Source organism: Saccopteryx leptura, chromosome 4, assembly GCF_036850995.1.
Source record: "Saccopteryx leptura isolate mSacLep1 chromosome 4, mSacLep1_pri_phased_curated, whole genome shotgun sequence".
NCBI lineage: Eukaryota > Metazoa > Chordata > Mammalia > Chiroptera > Emballonuridae > Saccopteryx > Saccopteryx leptura.
Window position 1 is genome coordinate 71,670,440 of NC_089506.1, and position 23,636 is coordinate 71,694,075.

The following is a 23,636-nucleotide window of genomic DNA, read 5'->3' on the forward strand; positions in this document are numbered from 1 at the left end:
AATTGCAAAATACCTTTCTGCTTGGGAAGGGTCACTGTCTTGTTAATGTTTAATGGAGAGGTTTTCATACCAGAAAAGTTTCGAAAGGAGAGAAGGAAAAAGAGAGAAAGAAACCAAGATGGCAGGGAAAGAGAGAGAAGCCATGTTTTGCAGAGAGAACAGAGAGAATGTAGGGTGCTGAGGAAGAAGCCATGTTGGCAGATGGGGAACCAGAGGTGAGAGGCTCTTGCACGCTCCACTTAGACTGGTGGGGGCTTGATTCTAGGAGGAACTGGAGAAGATTCTCCTAGTTGTGGAACTGGATGTGTCAGGGCTTTGTGAGCTCTGAATGAATGAAGAGGGAAGTGTTTTCCCTGTGTGTTTGCTCGTCGGCTGGTGCAAGACTTTAACAAAAGATGGCCCACCATTTTTTGGCTCCACTGTTTCTTTACTGACTGTCTGAATTCAATGAGAATCTGCATGTACATGGCCATAATGGTGGCAACAACTGGCCATACAACTGGTTTATCATATTTTTATACTTAAAATGGTCATTAGGAAAGAGAACCAGTTGTTAAATTATTTGAATCCCACCACTGATGTTACCCCAATAAATTCAATTAACAGAAAGTAAAAAAAAAAAAAAAAGGAAAAAAAGAAATGATATATGTGATTAATGAGGCAAATGAACATTTGTTAATATAAGATGGTTAACTTTGGAATTTCCAGACTTTATGGGGCTTGAATCCTTTGATAACTAAGAGTGGTATGTATTGCAGGGTTTTTTTTCCATTTAATTTCTCAAGAATGTAATTTTTAATTAAAATGAGATATTAAAAATGTAAATCCCCCACTTGGAGAGACTCACTTAATACCCCTTAAAGAAAAAACATTAATTTGCTGTTTATGCTATTTAGCCGCTTAGACATTTTTTAAAAAATTATTATAATCTAAAAATAATTTTACAATGTAATATAAAAATAATTTATTTGGATTCTGTTGTCTATTTTTCCTTTCTTAAACAGCTATTCCAACATAAAGTTATGAAATGATGGCCGTTCTTGATTTGAAACCTTATAATTCTTATGCTCACGTCTTTTTTTAATCTAGTGATTATTTATTTATTTGTGTTTATTCACATAAAGGAAATGTGCTAGGGAAACAGTATAAGCCTAAGGGGAAAGAGTCAGCACAATCATAGGCTATCATTTGTCAAATGGATAACACATTGCTTATAGGACTCAAAGTAACAAAAGCTCACCCTTGGATGAGCCATCATGATGTGAAAACCAGCATCAGTTATGGGAGTACTTTCTAACTGATTCACTTTTCCTAAATGATAGGCAATAAATATTCAAGCTTAATTTTATTTTATTAGTTTTTAAAGATTTCATTTATTGATTTGAAGGGGGTGTGGGGGTGGGTGGAACATATCAACTCATAGTTGCTTCACTTTTAGTTCATTGATTACTTATTGCATGTGCTTTGATTGGGCAAGCCCAGGGTTTCAAAATGGCAACCAATCCTCAATCCACTGTGCCACCACAGGCCAGACTCAAGCTTAATTTTATTTATTTTTATTTTTATTTTTTTTAAGTGAGAGAAGGGAAGATAGACAGACTTCTAATATGCCCTATAAAGCCAGTAGCCAGGGCCACCATCACAGCCGCCTGGCCCATGAAGGGTTGCATTGGATTCGGACAGATGGTAATGAAACAATGGAGCCAAGAACTGGTGGGCCGTTACCTTTAATTCTAGCTCGCACCCGGCGGGAAAGTAAAAACACACACTGGGCTCCAAAACCCACTCATTCAGTGCTCACAAAGCTACTAACTTATCCGAGTTTCCTAGAATCAAAGGTTTCTAGCTCACCAGAATTATTCACCTCTGTTCCCCAACTCCTTCCTTCTCCCTGCACACTCTGCACAAACTGGCTTCTCCTTCAGCACTCCGCCATCTTGGCTGCTTCTCCTGGCCTCCTCCACGTGGCCTTTCTCTGCTCTCCTCTCTAATGCTAATCTCAGGAACTGAGAGAGAGTAAGCTCCCGTTCTGCCCCACTTTATAGTGAAGAAACCAAAACCTTTAATCCAATATACAAACAAGGAAATCTCTGTTACAAAGTCACTTATTTGAGGCATAATGGGATTCCTCATGAGAGTACACCACCCCACATCAAAAAGGGTGGGAAAGGCTTAGTCCTAAAACCAAGCCCCAGGCTACAAGGATCCTGCTTGCCCACAGCCCGCCCCCAACACACATTAATATAATCACGCCCATCCCAAGCAATCAGCTGGGCAATGGGCTTCCATGTGGGCAGCACCATCTTTAACAAAGTGAGCATAATATATTTTATCTTCCCAACATGCCCCAACCAGGATTTACCTAGCAATTCTCATTTGAGGCCAATGCTTGAATCAGCTGAGCCACTGGATGCAAGAGGGGAAGAAGGAGAGAAGGGGGAGAGGGAGGAAAAGAGAAGCAAATGGTCACTTTGTATGTGTGCCCTGATCAGGGATTAAACTAAGACATTTGCATGCCAGGCTGATGTTCTATCCATTGAGCCATCCAGCCAGAGCCCCAAACTTAATTTTAAACAAGACCTAAAAATTTAATTTATGTGTCAGAGACCTAGAAACAATATCAAACTCTAATATTCTTTTCTCGGTCAGAGAGACTTGTTTGATTACATGCTTGATTTGTCTTCAGAATTCAGACCTTTCCTGTAAGATATCTAATTTAATGAGGTAAAGTAAATAAATAAATATAAAGAATGAAAATGTCATCACTAGATTTAAAGTTTTAGTTGTTTTCTCCTGTACTGTACTAAAGTAAATAAATTTCTTCCACAAAGAGAAAAGCTATATTGTTAGACTTCAAATTCTACATGCTGGATGTCATTATTTTTGTCACTGAATAGTGAAATAATTAATTTCCAGGAATTATAAAAATCTATGAGATCATTTTTAAACCAAATATTAAAGAAGCCACCTTAGTCGACAGTGATTTTTTTTTAACTTCATAGGTTTCTCCTCACCCAAGGCTCTGTTTACCATTAAACAAGAGGTTGTTGTCTTTGCATTTCAAATAAGCTCCAAGTACTAAATTCTCAAAGATATTCTTGCTAGAGGCCACTAAGAAAGAGTAGTAGGTATGTTTTCTGTCAGAGGCTATCAGACTTTTCTCAGTGTCTGCACAAAGCCTTCTGATCAGAAAGAGGTAGAGATTATCGAAGTCATCCTTCTCACTACTAAACATAGAATTGAGCATAGCCACTCCATCTCCCATTTTTTTGTGGCTACTAAAAACCAGCGGCACTCAGGTCTGACTTGAAAGCCTAAAATCCTGAAAGCTGATAAAAGTTCTATTCCCTAATTTGTACTTACTTTCCTTTTGTAAGGTGTTGGTCAAATAAGTTTTTAAATATGATATATATGTTTGCTCGCTTATAGTTTGTATTGGATGTGGGGGGACAGGCTATAAGCTGGCAGGATCCTTATAGCCTAAGGCTTAGTTTTATTACTAGCATTAGAGAGGAGAGCAGAGAAAGGCCACGTGGAGGAGTCCAGGAGAAGCAGCCAAGATGGTGGAGTGCTGAAGGAGAAGCCAGTTTGTGCTGAGTTTGTGCAGGAAGAAGAAAGGAGATGGGGAACAGAGCTGAATAAGTCTGGTGAGCTAGAAACCTTTGATTCTAGGAGAACTCGGATAAGTCAGTAGCTTCGTGAGCACTGAATGAGTGGGTTTTGGAGCCCAGTGTGTGTTTTTACTTTCCCACCGGGTGCAAGCTAGAATTAAAGACTATGGCCCACCAGTTTTTGGCTCCGCTGTTTCTTTACCAACTGTCGGAATCCAATGCGAACCTTCATGGGCCAGGCGGCTGTGATGGTGGCCCTGGCTACTGGCTTTACATAAGGGGAGATAAGAAAATTGTAATCTGTCAGTTATGATTACCTTTATGATTACCTTTCTGACTACTTTTGTGATGCACTTGAAGAAAATTATTATAATTTTCAGTTTTTTTCCCCGTCCTCTCTGATAACTTGGGTCAGAGGTTGAGCCGCAGGCCTCCCAGTGGTATAAAGAAACAATAATCCAATTTCTGCACTGAGCCAAAAACAATAGTGACCACGAAGCAGGGCCTGGACTCAGTGCAGAGCCCATTTTCATTTGCCAGACTTCTTTCCCTTCAGTGGCCAGGGCACTCGTTCATCTTGATCCATCTGACGGCTGTACTTCCATGATACTAATATTTGCATATTTAAAAATAGTTTGAGACAGTAAAATACTTGAAACTATCCAAATTTTTGGACATTATTTGGATAAAATAGCTAGGTTGTTAGAAGAAAATTTTATTCTGCATCTACATATTTTACTATTGTTTGACCTATACCTTGTGTTCAAAAATACTAATATTAATTTTAATTCTAAATATTCTATTTTCTAAGATCAGCTTCTTTAAAACACTACAGATTCTAGAATCAGACCATGTGGGTTCAAATGTAAATCTATTACCTAAGTGAGTGACCAAGGACAAATATATTAGTTATCAAATGATGAATAGCAAATTATCCCAAAATTTAGTGGCTTAAACAGTAAACATTTATTACCACTCACTGTGTCTGTGGTTCAGGAATTCAGGAGCCACTGGCTCGGGGTCTCTCATGGAGGTGCAGTCAAGACATTGGCAGGGTTCAAAGTTATCTGAAGGTTTGCCTTGGGGGCTGTAGGGTCTTTTTCACTCACACACCAGGCAAATCAATCCTAGCTGTTTTCAGGAGGTCTTGCTCCCCTGCCGTGCTGGCCTCTCTGTTGAAGTGTATGAGTGTACTGGAATGGCAGCAGGCCTCCCCCAGAATGAGTGGTCCAAGAGAGAGCAAGGAGGAATCCATAATGCTTTTTATGTACTCAGGCGTCACACTCCAAAACTTGCACCACATTCTATCCATTAAAGCAAATCAACCCACATTCAAGGGGAAGGAAATGAGACTTCACATTTTAAAGGGAGGAGTTTCAAACAATTTGTAGACATATTTCAAATCAATACAGCAGGTTAATTAACTTCTAAGTGCCTCCATTTTTTTTATCTATAAAATGAAGATAGTATTTATACTACCTCATAGTTGTTGTGGGAATTCCATAATATATGTAAAGTGCTTAGAATAATGCCATTGTAAGTGCCATATAATGTTAGTTTTGCTTTTTTTTTTTCTTTCCTGATATAGCTAAGGATAATTAGAATATTGTCTGGATAATTTATACCAAACTGGGACTGGCAGAGTCCTTGTAAATAGTTGGAATCTATTTTTTCTTATGTATCCAAGGGCAATTGGTAGTTCTTTCAAAGCATCCTGAGGTGTACCTGGTTCAGACCTGTGGTATTCTGATGCTTCACTTTTCACATAATAAACCTTTTTGAGTTTGCTGAATTCTCACTTCTGACATCCAACCCACCAACAAGTCTTGCTGGCTCTACCTTCATAATATATCCAGTCTCTAACTCATTTCCCTAGGCCCCAGGACACCATAGGGTCCAGCTCACCATGAGCACTCATTAATTCTTCCTTTCTTGACCCCACAGTAAATTCTACATTGAGTAGCCAGAGTCATCTTTTTTAAAACATAAATAATCTCTGGCCAGTTGGCTCAGTGGTAGAGCATCAGCTCGGTGTAAGTCCTGGATTTGATTCCTGGTCAGGGCACACAGGAGAAGTGCCCATCTGCTTCTCCACCCTTCCCCCTCTCCTTTCTCTCTCTCTCTTCCCTTTCTGCAGCCAACGCTCCATTGGAGCAAAGTTGGCTTACACACTAAGGATGGCTCCACAGCCTCCACCTCAGGAGCTAGAATGGCTCCGGTTACAAAGGAGGAATGGCTTAGATGGGCAGAGCATTACCCTTTAGTGGGCATGCCAGGTGGATCCCGGTCAGGCGCATGCAGGAGTTTTTCTCTCTGCCTCCCTGCTTCTCACTTCAAAAAAATACATATAAATAAATTAAAACCTCCCAGCAAACAAAAGTCCTAGACTGGATCGCTTCACAGGTGAATTTTTCCAAATATTCAAAGTAGAACTAACACCTATCTTTCTCAAGTTATTCTAAAATAATTCAAATGGAGACAAGACTTCCAAGCTCTTTTTATGAGGCCAGCATTATCCTAATTCCAAAATCACATAAAGACACTATAAAGAAAGAAAATTATATGTCAATATCCCTGATGAACATAGATGCTAAAATGCTCAACAAAATATTAGCAATCCAGATTCAGCAATACATTAAAAAGATTATACACCATGACCAAGTGGGATTTATTCTGAGGATGCAAGGTTGGTACAATATCCACAAATCAATAAGTATGATACATCACATAAACAAAATAAAGGATAAAAATCACACGATCATATCAATAGATGCAGAAAAAGCACCATTTATAATAAAAACTCTCTACAAAGTGGGACTAGAGGAATGATACTTCAACATGATAAAGGCCATATATGACAAACCCATAGCCAACATCATACTCTATGGGCAAAAACTAAAAGTGTTTCAGAAATGAGAAAAATATATTCATTTTCATCACTGATATTCAACATAGTACTGAAACCCTAACCACAGCAATAAAACAAAAGGAAGAAATAAAAGGCATACAAATAGGAAAGCAGGGAATAAAACTGTCATTATTCAAATATAACATGATACTATACATAGAAAATCCTAATGACTCTACCAGATAACTACTAGATCTAATAAATAAATCTGGCAAAGTAGCAGGATAAAAAATTAATATTCAGAAAGTGGTGACATTTTTATATACTAGTAATGAACTATCAGGAAGAGAAATTAAGGAAATAATCTCATTTACTATTGCAACAAAAAAATAAGGTAACTAAAAATATATTTAACCCAGCAGGCAAAATACCTGTACTCAGAAAATTATAGAATACTAAAGAAATTGAGGAAGATACAAATAAGTGGAAGCATATACAATGGTCATAGATAAGAATTAACATCACTAAAATGCTCATATTCCCCAAAGCAATCTATAGATTCAATGCAATTTCTATCAAGATATCAAAAGCATCCTGACCAGGCGGTGGCACAGTGGATAGAGCATCGGACTGGGATGTGGAGGACCCTGAGGTCACCAGCTTGAGCGTGGTTCATCTGGTTTGAGCAAAGCTCACCAGCTTGAACCCAAGGTCGCTGGCTTGAGCAAGGGGTTACTCGGTCTGCTGTAGCCCCATGGTCAAGGCACATATGAGAAAGCAATCAATGAACAACTAAAATGCCACAAAGAAAAATTGATGATTCTCATCTCTCTCCCTTCCTGTCTGTTTGTCCCCATCTATCCTTCTCTCTGACTCTCTCTCTGTCTCTGTCAAAAAAAAAAAAAAAGAATATATCAAAGGCATATTTCATAGAAATAAAATATTCCAAAAATTTATATGGAAACAAAAAAGACCCCAAATAGCCTCAGCAATCTTGAGCAGGAAGAACAAAGTTGGAGGTACCACACACCTGATGTCAAACTATACTACAAGGCCATTGTAATCAAAACAGCCAGGTACTGGTATAAGAACAGGCACATAGATCAATGTAACAGAAAAGAGAACCCAGAAATAAACAACACCTTTATGATTAATTAATATTTGACAAAGGAGGTAAGAGCATACAATGGAGTAAAGACAGTTTCTTCAATAAATGGTGCTGGGAAAATTATACTGGCATATGCAGAAAAATGAAACTAGACCACTAACTTACACTATACACAAGAATAAATTCAAAATGGATAAAAGACTTAAATGTACATCACAAAACCATAAAAAGCATGGAGGAAAACGTAGGCGGTAAAATATCAGTCATCTTTTGTAACAATATTTTTGCTGATATATCTCCTTGGGAAAGGGAAATAAAGGAAAAAAATGAACAAACCAGCCTACATCAAACTAAAAAGTTTTTGCAGAGCAAAAGAAACCATCAGCAAAGTGAAAATGGAATAGACTGAATGGGAGAATATATTTTCCAATGATACATCTGATAAGACATTAACTTGTTTTGTTTTTCTTTTTATTCAGTGAGAGGAAGGGAGGCAGTGAGACAAATTTCTGCATGCACCCTGTCTGGGATCCCAAAGCCCATGAGGGAGCAATGCTCTGCCATCTGGGGTATTGCTCCATTGCTCAGCAACCAAGCCTTTCTTAGTGTCTGAGGTGGAGGCCATGGAGCCATCCTCAGTGCCTGGGGCCAACCTGCTCCAATCAAGCCATGGCTGCAGGAGGGGAAGAGAGAAAGAGAAGTGAAAGGCAGATGGGTGGAGAAGCAAATGGCTATTTCTCCTGTGTGTCCTGACATGGAATCAAACCCGGAAAATCTACATGCTAGGCCAGTGCTCTATGACTGAGCCAACTGGCCAGGGCATTTATTTATTTGCTTGTTTGTTTGTCTGCTTGTTTCTAAAATATACAAAGAACTTATACAACTCAAAACCAGGAAGACAAACAACCCAATTAAATAATAGGCAAAGAGTCTGAATAGACATTTCTCTAAGAGGACATACAAATGGATGGCCACTAGACATATGAAAAAATGCTCAATGTCAATCATCAAAGAGATGCAAATTAAAACCACAATGAAGTATCACCTCACACTTGTCATAATGGCTATCATCAATAAATCAACAAACAAGTGCTAGTGAGACTATGGAGAAAAGGAAACCCTTGTGCACTGTTGGTGGGAATGCAGACTAGTGCAGCCACTGTGAAAAACAATATGGAGTTTCCTCAAAAAATTAAAAATGAAACTGCCTTTTGACCCAGCAATCCCACTTCTGGGAATATATCCTAAGAAATTTGAAACACTAATTCTAAAGAATATATGCACCTCCATGTTCACTGCAGCATTACTTACAATAGCCAAGATCTGGAAACAGTCCAAGTGTCCATTGGTAGATGAGTGGATAAAAGAGCTGTGGTACATTTACACAATGCAATACTACTTGGCCATTAAAATAAAGGAAATATTCCCTTTTGCAGCAGCATGGATAGACTTGGAGAGCATTATGCTAACTGAAATAAGCCAGTCAGAGAAAGACAAATACTATCGACATCACTTATATGTGGAATCTAATAAACAAAATAAGCTGCAAACAAAATAGAAACAGAAACATAGATACATGTAACAGATTGAAAGCTGTCAGAGGGGAGGGTGGGCAAAGGGGGAGAAATGGGGACAGAAAGACTTTGGTTTGGGGAATGGGCGTACTATGCAGTGTACAGAGGACGTTTTCCTGGGTTGTACATTTGAAACCTGTGTGGTTTTGTGAACCCATTTTACCCCTGCCTTACTCCCTTAATGTAATGACACCTTCTGTGTGACACCACAGTAAATATTTACATGTTTTATCTGCCTTCTTCACTAGACTACAATCTCCATGAGAGCAAGTAGTTTGCCTTGTTCACTGACATAATATGCACCCTATCCTCAGAATGGCGTCTGACACATAGTGGATACTCAATAAATATTTATTGAGTGAATGAATGAACAACCAGAGTTTTGAGTCAATTAATTAATCCAAATATCACATGATAGAGGCTAGTCTAACCCACAGATATATTTTGTTAACACAATGTATGGATATGAGGGTGATGTGCTTTTTTTGTTTGTTTGTTTTACAGAGACAGAGAGAGAGAGTCAGAGAGAGCGATAGCGACAGACAGGAACTGAGAGAGATGAGAAGCATCAATCATCAGTTTTTCGTTGAGACACCTTAGTTGTTCAGTGATTGCTTTCTCATATGTGCCTTGATCGCGGGCCTTCAGCAGACCGAGTAACCCCTTGCTCAAGCCAGCGACCTTGGGTTCAAGCTGGTGAGCTTTGCTCAAACCAGATGAACCCAAGCTCAAGCTGGCGACCTCGGGGTCTTGAACCTGGGTCCTCTGCATCCCAGTCCGACACTCTATCCACTGCACCACTGCCTGGTCAGGCACGATGTGGTTTTTTTTTTTGTTTTTTTTTTTTAATATTATTTAGTTGACAAGTTTCATAAATTGGGGAATTTCATATAAAAATTCCCATTTTTGGCTAAAAATTGAGGTTTTTGTACATGGAGTTTTTTGGCAAAAATTACATCACATTTACTAGCAGCAGCTCCTTTTAGATATAATTTTCCCCAGGCCCCCCCCCCCCCCCATTATCTTCTTCCAATGACCTCCTTACAATTGGCTCCCCTAACTCCTCTCTATTACCTGCCTGGCCCTGTAAGTTTTCAGGACCTTAGAATAAGCATATTTATGATACGTTTGCCAATATTTGCCTACATATTAGTGTAATTTTTCATATATAACTTATAAATAAAATTGGCCCCATGTTGGATTTCCAACTTATATTCATAATGAGACATACATTTCAGCCTTTGGTGTCATTTCTCTATAGGAAAATCACCCAGCTTGACAAATTCCACAAAGAACCTTCACTCATGAAATAAAAAGACTCAATTGTGTTTCAAAATAGTTTTCACTTTTGGAAGGTCATTTTAAAAAAACATTAAAAAAAACATAAATTTCAAATATTCTTTTTATTTTCAAAACCTCATAAACATGTGATCCAGATGTTTCCCTAAAGTGATTCATTTACCAATGTGAGGCACACCCAGTTATCCTATGAAAGAAACTGAGTTAAACAATAAATGGTGGCCCTGGTCGGTTGGCTCAGTGGTAGAGCGTCGGCCTGGTGTGCAGGAGTCCCGGGTTCGATTCCCGGCCAGGGCACACAGGAGAAGCACCTATCTGCTTCTCCACCCCTCCCCCTCTCCTTCCTCTCTGTCTCTCTCTTCCCCTCCCGCAGCTGAGGCTCCATTAGAGCAAGGATGGCCCAGGCGCTGGGGATGGCTCTGTGGCCTCTGCCTCAGGCACTAGAGTGGCTCTAGACGCAACAGAGCGATGCCCCAGAGGGGCAAAGCATTGCCCCCTGGTGGGCATGCTGGGTGGATCCCGGTCGGGTGCATGCGGGAGTCTGTCTGACTGCCACCGCGTTTCCAGCTTCGGAAAAATTAAAAAAACAAAACAAAAAAACAATAAATGGTTACATGGTCTGAAGTCAGATTAAAAGAAATATATATATATCAATAATAGCAAGAACTACATCTTTTTGCTCACTGTGTAACCAATGCCTATCCATACTAGGATTTAAATATATATTAAGCATCTGTTATGTATCAGAAACTATATCAGGCAATTGCAGAATCCACATTCTGTCAAATACTCTAGAAGTGCCAGACAGCAAAAATTATACAAAACAAACAAGTAAATGCTCTAAGCAATAGGAGTTGATAAGTACTATAGATAAAAAAGAAAGTGGAGTAGCGTAAGTGAGATCAGGAGGCCTGACTGATTACTGTTCTTAATAGTGTGGTCATGTTGAAAAGATGAGATTTGAGCAAGACCAGAAGGAGGCAAGGGAGTTGACCTAGCGAATCTGTGGGGAAAGAGCCTTTCAGGATAAAGGAAGATCTAGACCAGTGGTAGTCAACCTGGTCCCTACCACCCACTAGTGGGCGTTCCAGCTTTCATGGTGGGCAGTAGCGGAGCAACCAAAGCATAAATAAAAAGATAGAGTTAATTATAGTAAGTTGTTTTATAAAGATTTATTCTGCCAAACTTAGCAAAAATCCGACATAAAGTACTTGGTAAGTAATTATTATTATATGCTTTAACTTGCTGTAACTCTGCTTTATAAATTTTATAAAGTAAAGTTACTTCCCTACTTTATAAATCACCATTACTGTGGAACCAGTGGGTGGTTAGTAAATTTTACTACTAACAGAGAAGTGGGCAATAGGTATAAAAAGATTGACTACCCCTGCTCTAGAACAGGGGTCCCCAAACTTTTTACACAGGGGGCCAGTTCACTGTCCCTCAGACCATTGGAGGGCCGGACTATAAAAAACACTATGAACAAATCCCTATGCACACTGCACATATCTTATTTTAAAGTAAAAAAGCAAAACGGGAACAAATACAATATTTAAAATAAAGAACAAGTAAATTTAAATCAACAACCTGACCAGTATTTCAATGGGAACTATGCTCCTCTCACTGACCACCAATGAAAGAGGTGCCCCTTCCAGAAGTGCAGTGGGGGCCAGATAAATGGCCTCAGGGGGCCGCATGCAGCCCGCGGGCCGTAGTTTGGGGACCCCTGCTCTAGAGTAAAGCCTGAAGGCTGGAGAGTGCCTAGCTAGTCCGTTCAAGGAGCAGCATGCTACTTGAGCTGGGTTACTGTGCAGTCAAGTGAGTTGACTGGGGTAAAGAATAAGTTCTCTTGCCCTGGCCGGTTGGCTCAGCGGTAAAGCGTCAGCCTAGTGTGCAGAGGACCCGGGTTCGATTCCTGGCCAGGGCACACAGGAGAAGCGCCCATTTGCTTCTCCACCCCTCCGCCGCGCTTTCCTCTCTGTCTCTCTCTTCCCCTCCCGCAGCCAAGGCTCCATTGGAGCAAAAATGGCCCGGGCGCTGGGGATGGCTCCTTGGCCTCTGCCTCAGGCGCTAGAGTGGCTCTGGTTGCAACATGGCGACGCCCAGGATGGGCAGAGCATCGCCCCCTGGTGGCAGAGCGTCGCCCCTGGTGGGCGTGCTGGGTGGATCCCGGTCGGGCGCATGCGGGAGTCTGTCTGACTGTCTCTCCCTGTTTCCAGCTTCAGAAAAATGAAAAAAAAAATAAATAAAAATAAGTTCTCTTTATTCTAGGAGCACTGTATTCTTTCTAGCTAAGGACACTTATTATTTATTTTTTTAATTGGTTTTTAAGGAGAGAGGAGGGGAGATGGAGAAAGAGAGAGAGAGAGAGAGGGACATTGATTTGTTGTTCCACTTACTCTTGCTGTCATTGGTTGATTCTTATATGTGCCCTGACAAGATAGAACGCACAAGCTCAGCATGCTGGGACAATACTCTAACCCAGCGGTCCCCAACCGGGCCACGGACCGGTATAGGTCCATGAGCCATTTGGTACCAGTCCACAGAGAAAGAATAAATAACTTACATTATTTCTGTTTTATTTATATTTAAGTCTGAACAATGTTTTATTTTTTTAAAATGACCAGATTTCCTCTGTTACATCCGTCTAAGACTCACTCTTGATGCTTGTCTCGGTTACATGATACATTATCCGTCCCACCCTAAAGGCCGGTCCGTGAAAATATTTTCTGACATTAAACTGGTCCATGGCCCAAAAAAGGTTGGGAACCACTGCTCTAACCAACTGAGCTACCTGGCCAGGGTTTCACCTATTTTTAATTTAGCTGTGTTTTGATTTGGCCATGACCTGAGCATTGGAGACTCCATAACCGTGTAAGAGACATTCTCAGTACTTCAGCTTCAATTTTGTAAGGAAGCTTAAGCAACTGGCCCCAGTTGGGCCCACAGTGGAGATCCTGACCCTAAGTTACTATAGATGCATGACAAACTCACAAACTGGCTACATTTTCATTATTCCAAACACACTCTCCTATTCATATATCAAACACTGGTGCTTTTCAAAGGAGTCGTCCGTGAGGAAAAAAACAAGAACTGAAATTTGTTATCTTACACTGCATGTTAATTACTTTCTACTAAGTAATGCAGTTCAGAGGGTGCCTCATGAAAAATCTCCCTAATAGAGCTTCATGTCTTCTCAATGCAGCTACTGGCAAAGGACTGGCCCTTTGGAGTTGAGATGTGTAAGCTGGTGCCTTTCATCCAGAAGGCCTCCGTGGGCATTACTGTGCTGAGTCTGTGTGCTCTAAGTATTGACAGGTAAGAGCGTATATTTAAGTCAGGTATATCCTGAACACTCTGCTAGTGATTGCTATGTTACTTAGAAAATAAACTATGTAATTCAATAAAACCAGGCTCTGTCAGCTTGACAATTCTGTTTTCTCTTCAGATATCGAGCCGTTGCATCTTGGAGTCGAATTAAAGGAATTGGAGTTCCAAAATGGACAGCAGTAGAAATTGTTTTAATTTGGGTGGTCTCTGTGGTTTTGGCTATCCCTGAAGCTGTGGGTTTTGATATGATTACCACTGACTACAAAGGGAGCTATCTGCGAATCTGCTTGCTTCATCCCATTCAGAAAACACCCTTCATGCAGGTAAAGTCTACTTTTGTTCTCCCCTCTCTCTTCTTGCCTAATAAATATTTAGCTATCTTCCCCTGATTTCCCCTTCTTGGATGCTATTAATTTATGACTATCTTTGGCATAAATTAAGAGTGTAGTTTTCAGGACTGCAGGGTAAACAGTGACTAATGATCCATGCTGCAAGAAACTGGATCCCTACTTCTCCAAGAATCCCCTGGCGCTCAGGGATACAGATAACCAGGTTCAGGCCCTGGCCGGTTGGCTCAGTGGTAGAGTGTCGGCCTGGCGTGTGGAAGTCCCAGGTTCGATTCCTGGCCAGGGCACACAGGAGAAGCGCCCATTTGCTTCTCCACCGCTCCCCCTCTCTTTCCTCTCTGTTTCTCTCTTCCCCTCCTGCAGCCGAGGCTCCATTGGAGCAAAAGATGGCCCGGGCGCTGGGGATGGCTCCTTGGCCTCTGCCCCAGGCGCTAGAGTAGCTCTGGTCACGACAGAGCGACGCCCCAGAGGGGCAGAGCATCGCCCCCTGGTGGGCAGAGCGTCGCCCCCTGGTGGGCGTGCCGGGTGGATCCCGGTCGGGCGCATGCAGGAATCCGTCTGATTGCCTCCCCGTTTCCAGCTTCAGAAAAAAATACAAAAATACAGATAACCAGGTTCACATGAGAGAATCGATCTGAATTTATAGCTTTTCTACTCAAACCCAAACAAGGACTGACAACTACTGTGTCTTCTGCATAGGACAGTAGTCCTCAGAGGGAGTAGATAGCTCAGAGACTGATGAAGTAGATGGCACTCTGGTATGGATGGGTTCTTAATGGCAAGCCTGTCTTCTCTCTAAAGGGAAAGATGCCATGCAAAGAAGCTTTCCTCTCGGCCATTTATTCGAGAATGTTTAATTAGGCGATAGAAACAGAATGGCAGTGCTGGTCATCAGAAGATAGGTTCTAAGAGTGAAAACCTCTTTGCAACAGAATGGGTGAAGAGGAGTTAATGCAAAGGGGGCTCGTCTTAGGGTCACCAAGGATTATTTTCCATTTCACATATAAGAAAACTATATGAAACTTTGTGAATTATATATTATGGTAATCAAAAGAATAAAGACAAACATTAATGTGAAATTGAGAATAAAACTGCTGTTTTCTTGTTTCTTATAGGGAAAAAGTCCTGCATAGATTACATAAGATCTGCTCACACACAGATATGTCTGCAGCAGCAAGTAAAAAAAAAAAAGACAGAAAAGGAATAAGAGAAAAGCCATATGTCTTAAGCCCCTTTGATTTTTTAACTGATTGGTTAGAATTATATATTACTGAGCTAAGTGATTAACATAGACCTTTTTGTATCTATTTTTTCTATGAAATAAACATATTAAAAAGTGAAAATATTCCCTAAACACTACTATGTCTTTACATACTCCAATGTGGTATTTCATATAAAAAATAAGGTAGGGATAACTAGTTTATGTGAAGAGAAAAATATCTGAATTACCAAATATTTTAAATTTTTTCTAACTGAATAAATTATAAAGTATATTTATAGCACATTGCTCTTGAGAATTGAAATACCTTTTAGAAAATGTCTGTTTTATTTAATTACTATAAGAATGTAATTATTTGTTCAATAGATGTGACCTGAAAGATTCTGTACAATGTTTATAAAATGGGTCTACTTTAAAAAATAATTATTCTGTGATGGATTTTTTTAAAATTTAACATTTGTCACATAAGAGTTTCTTACAGAAGACTATTAATCAAAAAATTCTCTCTTCCCTATAGTTTTACAAGACAGTTAAAGATTGGTGGCTATTTAGTTTCTATTTCTGCTTGCCATTGGCCATCACCGCATTTTTTTATACCCTGATGACCTGTGAAATGTTGAGAAAGAAGAGTGGCATGCAAATTGCTCTGAATGATCACTTAAAGCAGGTAAGAAAGTAGAAATATTTCTAACCCACGATTACAACTATGATTATGGATAACAAAAGTATTGTGATGATGAATAACAAAAGTATTTTGATGATAAATTAAAATTATTTTATACCAGAGCATAGTTCCTTTTTCTTACTCTGGTAATTTTTATATGATCTATCTAGACATATTCTATATAATCTAAACAATCTAGAAAGAACCATTAGTTTTTAAAGATGACTCTCTAGTCATTTTAGTCTTCATTCACATAAACTGTTCTATTTAAAGTTCAGTGTCCTGAATTTTTATAAATGCCACTGATTTTTTGCCAATAATATTAAATATTTTGTCTGGGTAAGGAGAATACTGTGATCCTATGAGCCATCATTTCAGGATCTGACTATGGTTTTATTTCAGAGACGCGAAGTGGCCAAGACAGTATTTTGCCTGGTCCTTGTCTTTGCCCTGTGTTGGCTTCCCCTTCACGTCAGCAGGATTTTGAAGCTCACTGTTTATGATCAGAATGATCCCAATAGATGTGAACTTCTGAGGTAAGAAAAGTAAACTAGATACATACTTTTATAAATAGATGCCGTGCAGAAGTTTTCCACTGATCCTTTTCATAGGCAGAAGCATATTCCTTTGGTTCTATCCTTAGGGAACAATTAAGATTTCCATTTTTTTTTTTTTACCTTCCCTACTATTTTAAAGGGAGGAATAAAGGGAACTTAGAGCCAGAGTTGTCCAATAAGTTAGTGGCATGCTTGAAAATATCAGGTCTGATTCTCCTTTGCACATTGTAAAATGTTCTTCAGCCAGCCACAGAACTTCTAAGTAAAAGTTGTTTTTAAAGGAGAGAATTGGGCATGGTGTGGAGGAGCGTCTGTAAGATGCCAGATAGAGAATGAGAAAGAGAGAGACAGAGACAGAGAGAGAGAGAAACAGGAATCATTATTAGCAAAGACCAATAACAAAGTCAAAACCATTGTAAATGTGTAATTTTTCCTTCATTAAAACACAAAAGTATGTAAAGAATACATGCTCAGAGCAGCATATTTTTCACACACATGTTTTGGGTTATTTTTTGCAGCTTTTTGTTGGTATTGGACTACATTGGCATCAACATGGCCTCCCTGAATTCCTGCATTAATCCAATAGCTCTGTATTTGGTGAGCAAGAGATTCAAAAACTGCTTTAAGGTAAGAGCATTCATAAAATAAAAAGGTTTTTTAATAATCTGGCTAATATTTCTATCTTGAGAATTCTAGTAAATTTATAGTTTTCCCTTGCAATACACCATGGATGATATTTTAAAATATAGTTTTTGTTCTCAAACTGTATTTCTGCCTTTAAATCCTAGTCAACCCCTCCTCACTGCTTCAGCCAATCCATTATACTCATAGCATTGCTTAGCAAATTAATAAAAATTACATGCATTGATGTATGACAGACATCACACGATAAGAGCTACATATGAATTAAAGGTGCTGATCCTGTTTGGGGTAGATTTTGGCCTATGCAGCACAATTTGGATTATAACTACATGGGTCTCTTTTTCACATGAATGTTAGAACAGCACATCAAAGAAAGAAACTTAGTTCAGGTTCTATCTCTTCCTTTCCACCTTAGCAGAGATGTGCTACTTGATATAGAATATATCAATTTAGCCCTCATTTGCTGCTTGCATTGTAACATTCATCCGTCCATCACTGATTCCTTCAACAATTTAACATGAAAAACATATTTCCTTCCCTTTTGTTGGAATGATCCGTTTGTCCCTGGTAGTTCATTACTGGAAAGCCAAGAACTCAACTTCCTTGTAAACTCTAAGGCAGTCTGTAAACTCATTGATTCTAAAGCCAGAAGAGAACACTTTTCAAGATCAACTTCCTCAGTTTACAAAACAGAAAACAGAGGCCTCTCATTTCCTTATACACATAAATTCTTAGAAAACAAACAGAATGAACAAAGTTTTGAATTTTTAAAAGTCCAAGAAAAAAATAGATAAATAAAACTGAGACACTTATACACTTGATAACCTTACCGTGTAACAGTATTGAATAGGCACATGAGAATGGCATGTGGCTGAAAAACTGGCAATGTAATATTAAACTCATTGATGTGGAAAGATGTCTTTGACACTGTTAAGTGAGAGAAAGCAGGCTATAAAGTAGTACACATAATACAATTTTATTAAAATTAATTATACACGCCCTTCTACACACATGTTCATGTACAGTCATGTGTACATGTGTGTGGAGATATATCTCCTTGCATAGGGAAAAGGGAAAAGTCCAGTTTTACATACTTAACAAACAGTAAGAGTATTTCTCAAGCAGTCACAATTAAATATCAAGAATTAAGAACGGCTTTTTCTTTTAATTTTAATTAAAAGGTGATAAATTTTAATTATACATCTTTTTCTTCTCTGTATCTTCTAGTTTAAAAATAATTATCATATGCTACTTATGTAATTATATGTTTCTAAAGGAAAAAAAAAAAAGAGATCATGGTAAGAAAGTGGCCCAAGAATTCCTAGTCATGCAAGCAAGTCAGAACCCTAGAGAGTAAGAGGATTCGTGACAATATGACTGATGTAAATGTATAATGAGTGACTTTGTTTTGTGCAGTCATGCTTATGCTGCTGGTGCCAGTCATTTGAAGAAAAACAGTCTTTGGAGGAAAAGCAGTCATGCTTAAAGTTCAAAGCTAATGATCACGGATATGACAACTTCCGGTCCAGTAATAAATACAGCTCATCTTGAAAGAAGAAATATTCGCCTGATTTCATTTTCCTAATTTTGGACAGAAGTCATTAAAACAATGAGGCATTTGCCAAAACAAAACAAACTGTGTGTTTGCACAAAACAGTGAAAAAATTTAAGAGTGATTATTTTCTTAACACTCATAGTTACATATGACATTTTATAAACTGTTTACAGAATGAGAAGAAAAGCAGTGACAATTAAGAAAGCTTCATTGTGAAAGCACTTAATATTTTACAGTCAGCACTTCAATGTAGCTCTTAATAACTTCCAGCATAGTCATATATTACTTACATTTAAATTAACACTCACTCAGAATTTGTATTAAAGAGGTTTATTTTTAAATTAATATGAATCTGATATAAAGGAAAAATATGTCATGTAAAATGGAATTTTTAAAAGAAGTTTAGATCACTTAAATTTTTAAAAATCCTATTAGGAAAACTTGTTTATTAGTGTCACATCATTGGGTGGGCCATTATTAGATACAAAATACATAAGCAGCTGATATTTTTTGTTTGTTTGTTTGTTTTGACATTAGAAACATTTAAATCAGGGGTCTCCAAACTACGGCCCGCGGGCCACATGCGGCCCCCTGAGGCCATTTATCCGGCCCCCACTGCACTTCCGGAAAGGGCACCTCTTTCATTGGTGGTCAGTGAGAGGAGCATAGTTCCCATTGAAATACTGGTCAGTTTGTTGATTTAAATTTACTTGTTCTTTATTTTAAATGTTATATTTGTTCCCGTTTTGTTTTTTTACTTTAAAATAAGATATGTGCAGTGTGCATAGGGTTTTGTTCATAGTTTTTTTTATAGTCCGGCCCTCCAATGGTCTGAGGGACAGTGAACTGGCCCCCTATGTAAAAAGTTTGGGGACCCCTGATTTAAATGATCAGAAGGGAGTATCAAAAAGAGAGAGAGAGAACTATTTGAACTCATTTAACTTTTTATATTTGGATAAGACTAAATGTTACAAACAAAAAGAGAAAGTTTGGAATACTGTCTCAAAAGACGACTTTGAAATCCCTTGTTTAAGTATTCCACAAAGAAAATACTACCTACAGTAATTTTTTCAGGATTATAAAAACACTCTTACAATCACTATTGTAGTTTAAATGCTACTTGTGTAGTTTTCTCATCTGTACATACTTTGCTACAATACACAACACGCAGACGATTGAACTAGGGGCAGGCCCCAGGGTTCCTACCTTAACAACGGAGGGATGCTGACAGTAACCCCATAGTGGACAGAATGTGAGTTGCCTGGAGCACTGTTCACATGGCCAAGGACAGGGCAGCACCCTCTCTCACCTGTGCTGTAGTTAAAGTGCTAGTTTTTAAGATCATACAAATTAGGCAATTTAACAGCTACCTGTAAAGCTTGTTACTAATTTTTATATTATTTTTATAAGCAACTAATAGAAAAAAGTTCTTGACGTGGTGCTCTTCTGTCACAGGCCAAACTGTTTTTTTGAGACGGTAAGAACCTCTTACTTCGAGCCTAATTCTTTCATCTCCCTAGCGAAATGCCTGAAGTTAACTTGGGATGATATGTGTGTGAAAGTACAAGAACAAACAGAGGAGAGAGGAAATAAGGTGGGGGTGGGTGGAAGCCCATGGGGACAGATTCCCATTCTTAGCCTGACGTTCGTCATTGCTCCGTCACATCAATGCAAAAGGTCCTGATTCTGTTCCAGCAAAACACAGGGCAGTGTTCTCAGAGTGACTTCAGGAACAAACTGGGCCCCAGAGCTTTAACAAAGTTCTTAAAATATAACAGAGTTTCTATATTTTTTTCTCTTAGTAACCCAGGGCCACATGTTGAAAATAAGCTAGCAATGTTGTTTTCTGTCAGCATCTAATTGATGTTATAGTAAAACCAAAACCCAACAATCTAGCCAAAAAGAAAGGACAATAATTAATTCACAAGCCACATAGATTCTATTTACAGATCCCTCTCAGACTTCTTTATTAATTTCTTCCCAAGTACTGTTTCAGTTGCCTGTCATCACAAAAGACATTTCAAACTTTGGATTTTAAGCAAAATATTTAAAAAAAAAGTATTAAGACTAATATTTTCACAGTTTGTTAATATATTTTTATTTCTGTTTAAAATTTGGCTTGTTTTTATTATCACGTACTGAGTTTTGGTTGTTCTTCCTCATTTACATCCTTAATACACTTCTCAATGTCAGAATTATGGTCTCTTATCATCTTGTCAAATTATAAAACTGCACACAGATTACATACATGCACTGTTTATTAGTAGCTTTTCTAAAATAAATTGGTCCAAAATTTTAATATACTGATAAAGGTTAATAAGAAACAAACATGATTTATTGACATAAGTGAGATCAAGATAGGAAAAGGCACCATTGTATAAAACACATTACTTACTATTAAAAACTGTAAAATATAGAAACAGACAAAAATATTGTTAACAAACAAAAAATGTAAAATATTTTTAGGCAATATTAGCTTACTTTCCTGCTAATAAGGGTACATGTTCAAACACCTTGTAGTAGTGACAGCTCACATATGGCCAAAGGAATATAGTTTATAGCAAAACATGTGTATGCTGTAGCTAACTTTATAAAATTGTAATGATCATGTAAAATAATTATATCTTTTGTTTTTCTGTGGTCACTTAAAGTGGCAACTACTATAGCCATGGATCCCTTATTATGAAGACAAAATTAATAAACATTTAAATTGTTTTAAGAAAAAGACCAGCTTCTTTTTCATTGTGCAGGCAATAATTTCTTAAATGCTAACTGAATAAGTGTTTAAAAGAAAATACGAATGTTACAAATAGAGAATATTTATGTCACATACAACTAGCAAGAAAACATGAAAGTTTTTAAACTAAAATGCCAAATTCCTGGTCTCCAGGCTGCGTTGTTGTGATCTTTTCTTGTTGAGAGAAACCAGATATACACGGCAGACATTCAGTTTTCCAAGGTTGATTGGGGTGATCATTTCTGATAGCCCATTTATTCCTGTCTTCCTCTGGTTGCCTGCATTTGGAGCATTTCACTGTTTAATCAGTATTGTATCACAGGTCAAAGGTGAAAGGTTGAAATGAGATTTGGGGATTACTCATTTTATTTCACAAGCTTCTTTTCAGTCCTATGTTCAAGATAGGATGATATTAATAAAATACAAGGTTCCTACTGGATAAGAGACAAATGATAACAAAGCTAATTAATACAATGCAAAATGAAACGATAACGAAATGATTACATATTGACTCTTCTCGAAGTTCACATGTCTATGTCTCTTAGCACATAATCTCTTTCTTCACTGGCCAAAAATAATCAGGAATTAGTATTTTTTCTCTTTTCCTATGTAATTGTGCTAAACCTAGCTCCAAAAGCTTCTGGATTTATCCCTGACCTTTGCTGGATTTCAGCTGCCTAATCTCAGCTGGGCATTTGAAGATATGTCTCTGAATTGCAGCAGCATCTGAGACATACAGGAGAGGAAAACAGGGAGTATTCTAAGCAGTCAGCAAAAACAGCCTACTTTCTTTTCAAATGTTAGTTATCAAGTAATGACAATAATAATAATTCCCATACAATTTATTACAGTAAAGCAGGCAGAATAAATTCAACTTAAATTCTCAGAAGAAAACCAAGAAATGTGGCGGCCTTAAAATGAAAACGTCTAAACTATGCAGAGGCTATATTGTGAAGAACAATGACACTGGACTTCTTGCTCTCAGTCATTAGTCAGCCTCAAAAATGACAACATTAAATAACAGATCAAAAAAGTGTATCAGAATTGGAAAATTCTACTGGACACTTCCAAGATTCAAGAATTATTTGAGCACAGGGAATACTCTTATTATATTAGTAAAACAGTATTTTGAATAGTAAAAACACCCTAAGTCAAAAAAAAAAAAAAAGATATCTTTGATTGTTTTGTCAGTATGCTTAACCTCAAACAAGTCAGTTAATAGCTCACAACCTTAGTTTAATTATCTATAATATATATATTAATATCTATAGTCTAATTTTTGTATTAAATCAACATTTGAGTGGATTTACTATATAATTTTAGTGTACTCTCTAAAATATAGGCATAAAAATGCAGAAGTAATAGTCCCTGCTCTCCAGAAACTCACAATCCATAGGAGAGATAGACAAATAAAGAAATAAAAGCAGTTAATACATCATAGGCACTAAAATATCAATGGAAGAATCAGGTAGTTTAGGAAAACACATCAGAAGAATTGGTACTCGAGCCTTAAAGGAAGTTTGCTAAGCAGACAAGAAGTTAATTGCATTGCTGACAAAATGACAGCCTTATGGGAAAACTGAAAGGAGTGAAACAGCACGGCTAGTTGAGGAGAAACAGTTAAATCCCAGTCTGGTAGAGGCAGGGTTGTGAGAGGTGGACTGCTGAGATAAGCAAGCCAGGGAGAGCCTGTGTTCCATACGGTGAAGTTTGTCCTTTCTCATGGCCAGTGTTTCTCAAACTTCCGAATACATGCCATGAATTCATCTGAGATGTCTGTTTAGAATGCACATTCTTGGCCTCTAACTCTGATTTAGATAATTAGAACTTCTGGGGTAAAACCCAGAAGTATTTATTAACCAAGATTTTAAGTGGCTCTTATGCACCTAGAATTAAGGAAGCCCTGCAATGTAGATACTTGCAAAGACTGAGTTGGTTTTTTTATTAAGTGAGAGGAGGGGAGGCAGAGAGAGACTCCTGCATGTGTCCCAACCAGGATCCACCAGGCAAGCCCCCATGGGGTGATGCTTTGCCCATCTGGAGCCATTGCTCCATTGCTCGGCAACTGAGCTAATTTTAGCACTGTAAAGCCAGTAGCCTTGGCCACCATCACAGCCACCTGGCCCATGCAGGTTTGCATTTGAT

The 23,636-nt window shown here is 38.3% G+C and overlaps 1 protein-coding gene across 2 annotated transcripts in view; it reads left to right on the plus strand.

Moving 5' to 3' along the window:
• The window catches only part of EDNRB (endothelin receptor type B), a 32,458-nt gene extending 10,979 nt beyond the window's left edge, over positions 1-21,479 (plus strand). For both annotated transcript variants that reach the window (XM_066380715.1, XM_066380713.1), the window contains exons 3-8: positions 13,646-13,758; positions 13,889-14,093; positions 15,854-16,003; positions 16,403-16,536; positions 17,076-17,184; positions 18,616-21,479. In XM_066380715.1, coding sequence (XP_066236812.1) covers positions 13,646-13,758; positions 13,889-14,093; positions 15,854-16,003; positions 16,403-16,536; positions 17,076-17,184; positions 18,616-18,750 — 846 coding nt within the window. In that variant the 3' untranslated portion in view covers positions 18,751-21,479. The remainder of the gene's footprint in view (positions 1-13,645; positions 13,759-13,888; positions 14,094-15,853; positions 16,004-16,402; positions 16,537-17,075; positions 17,185-18,615) is intronic.
• The last annotated feature ends 2,157 nt before the right edge of the window (positions 21,480-23,636 follow it).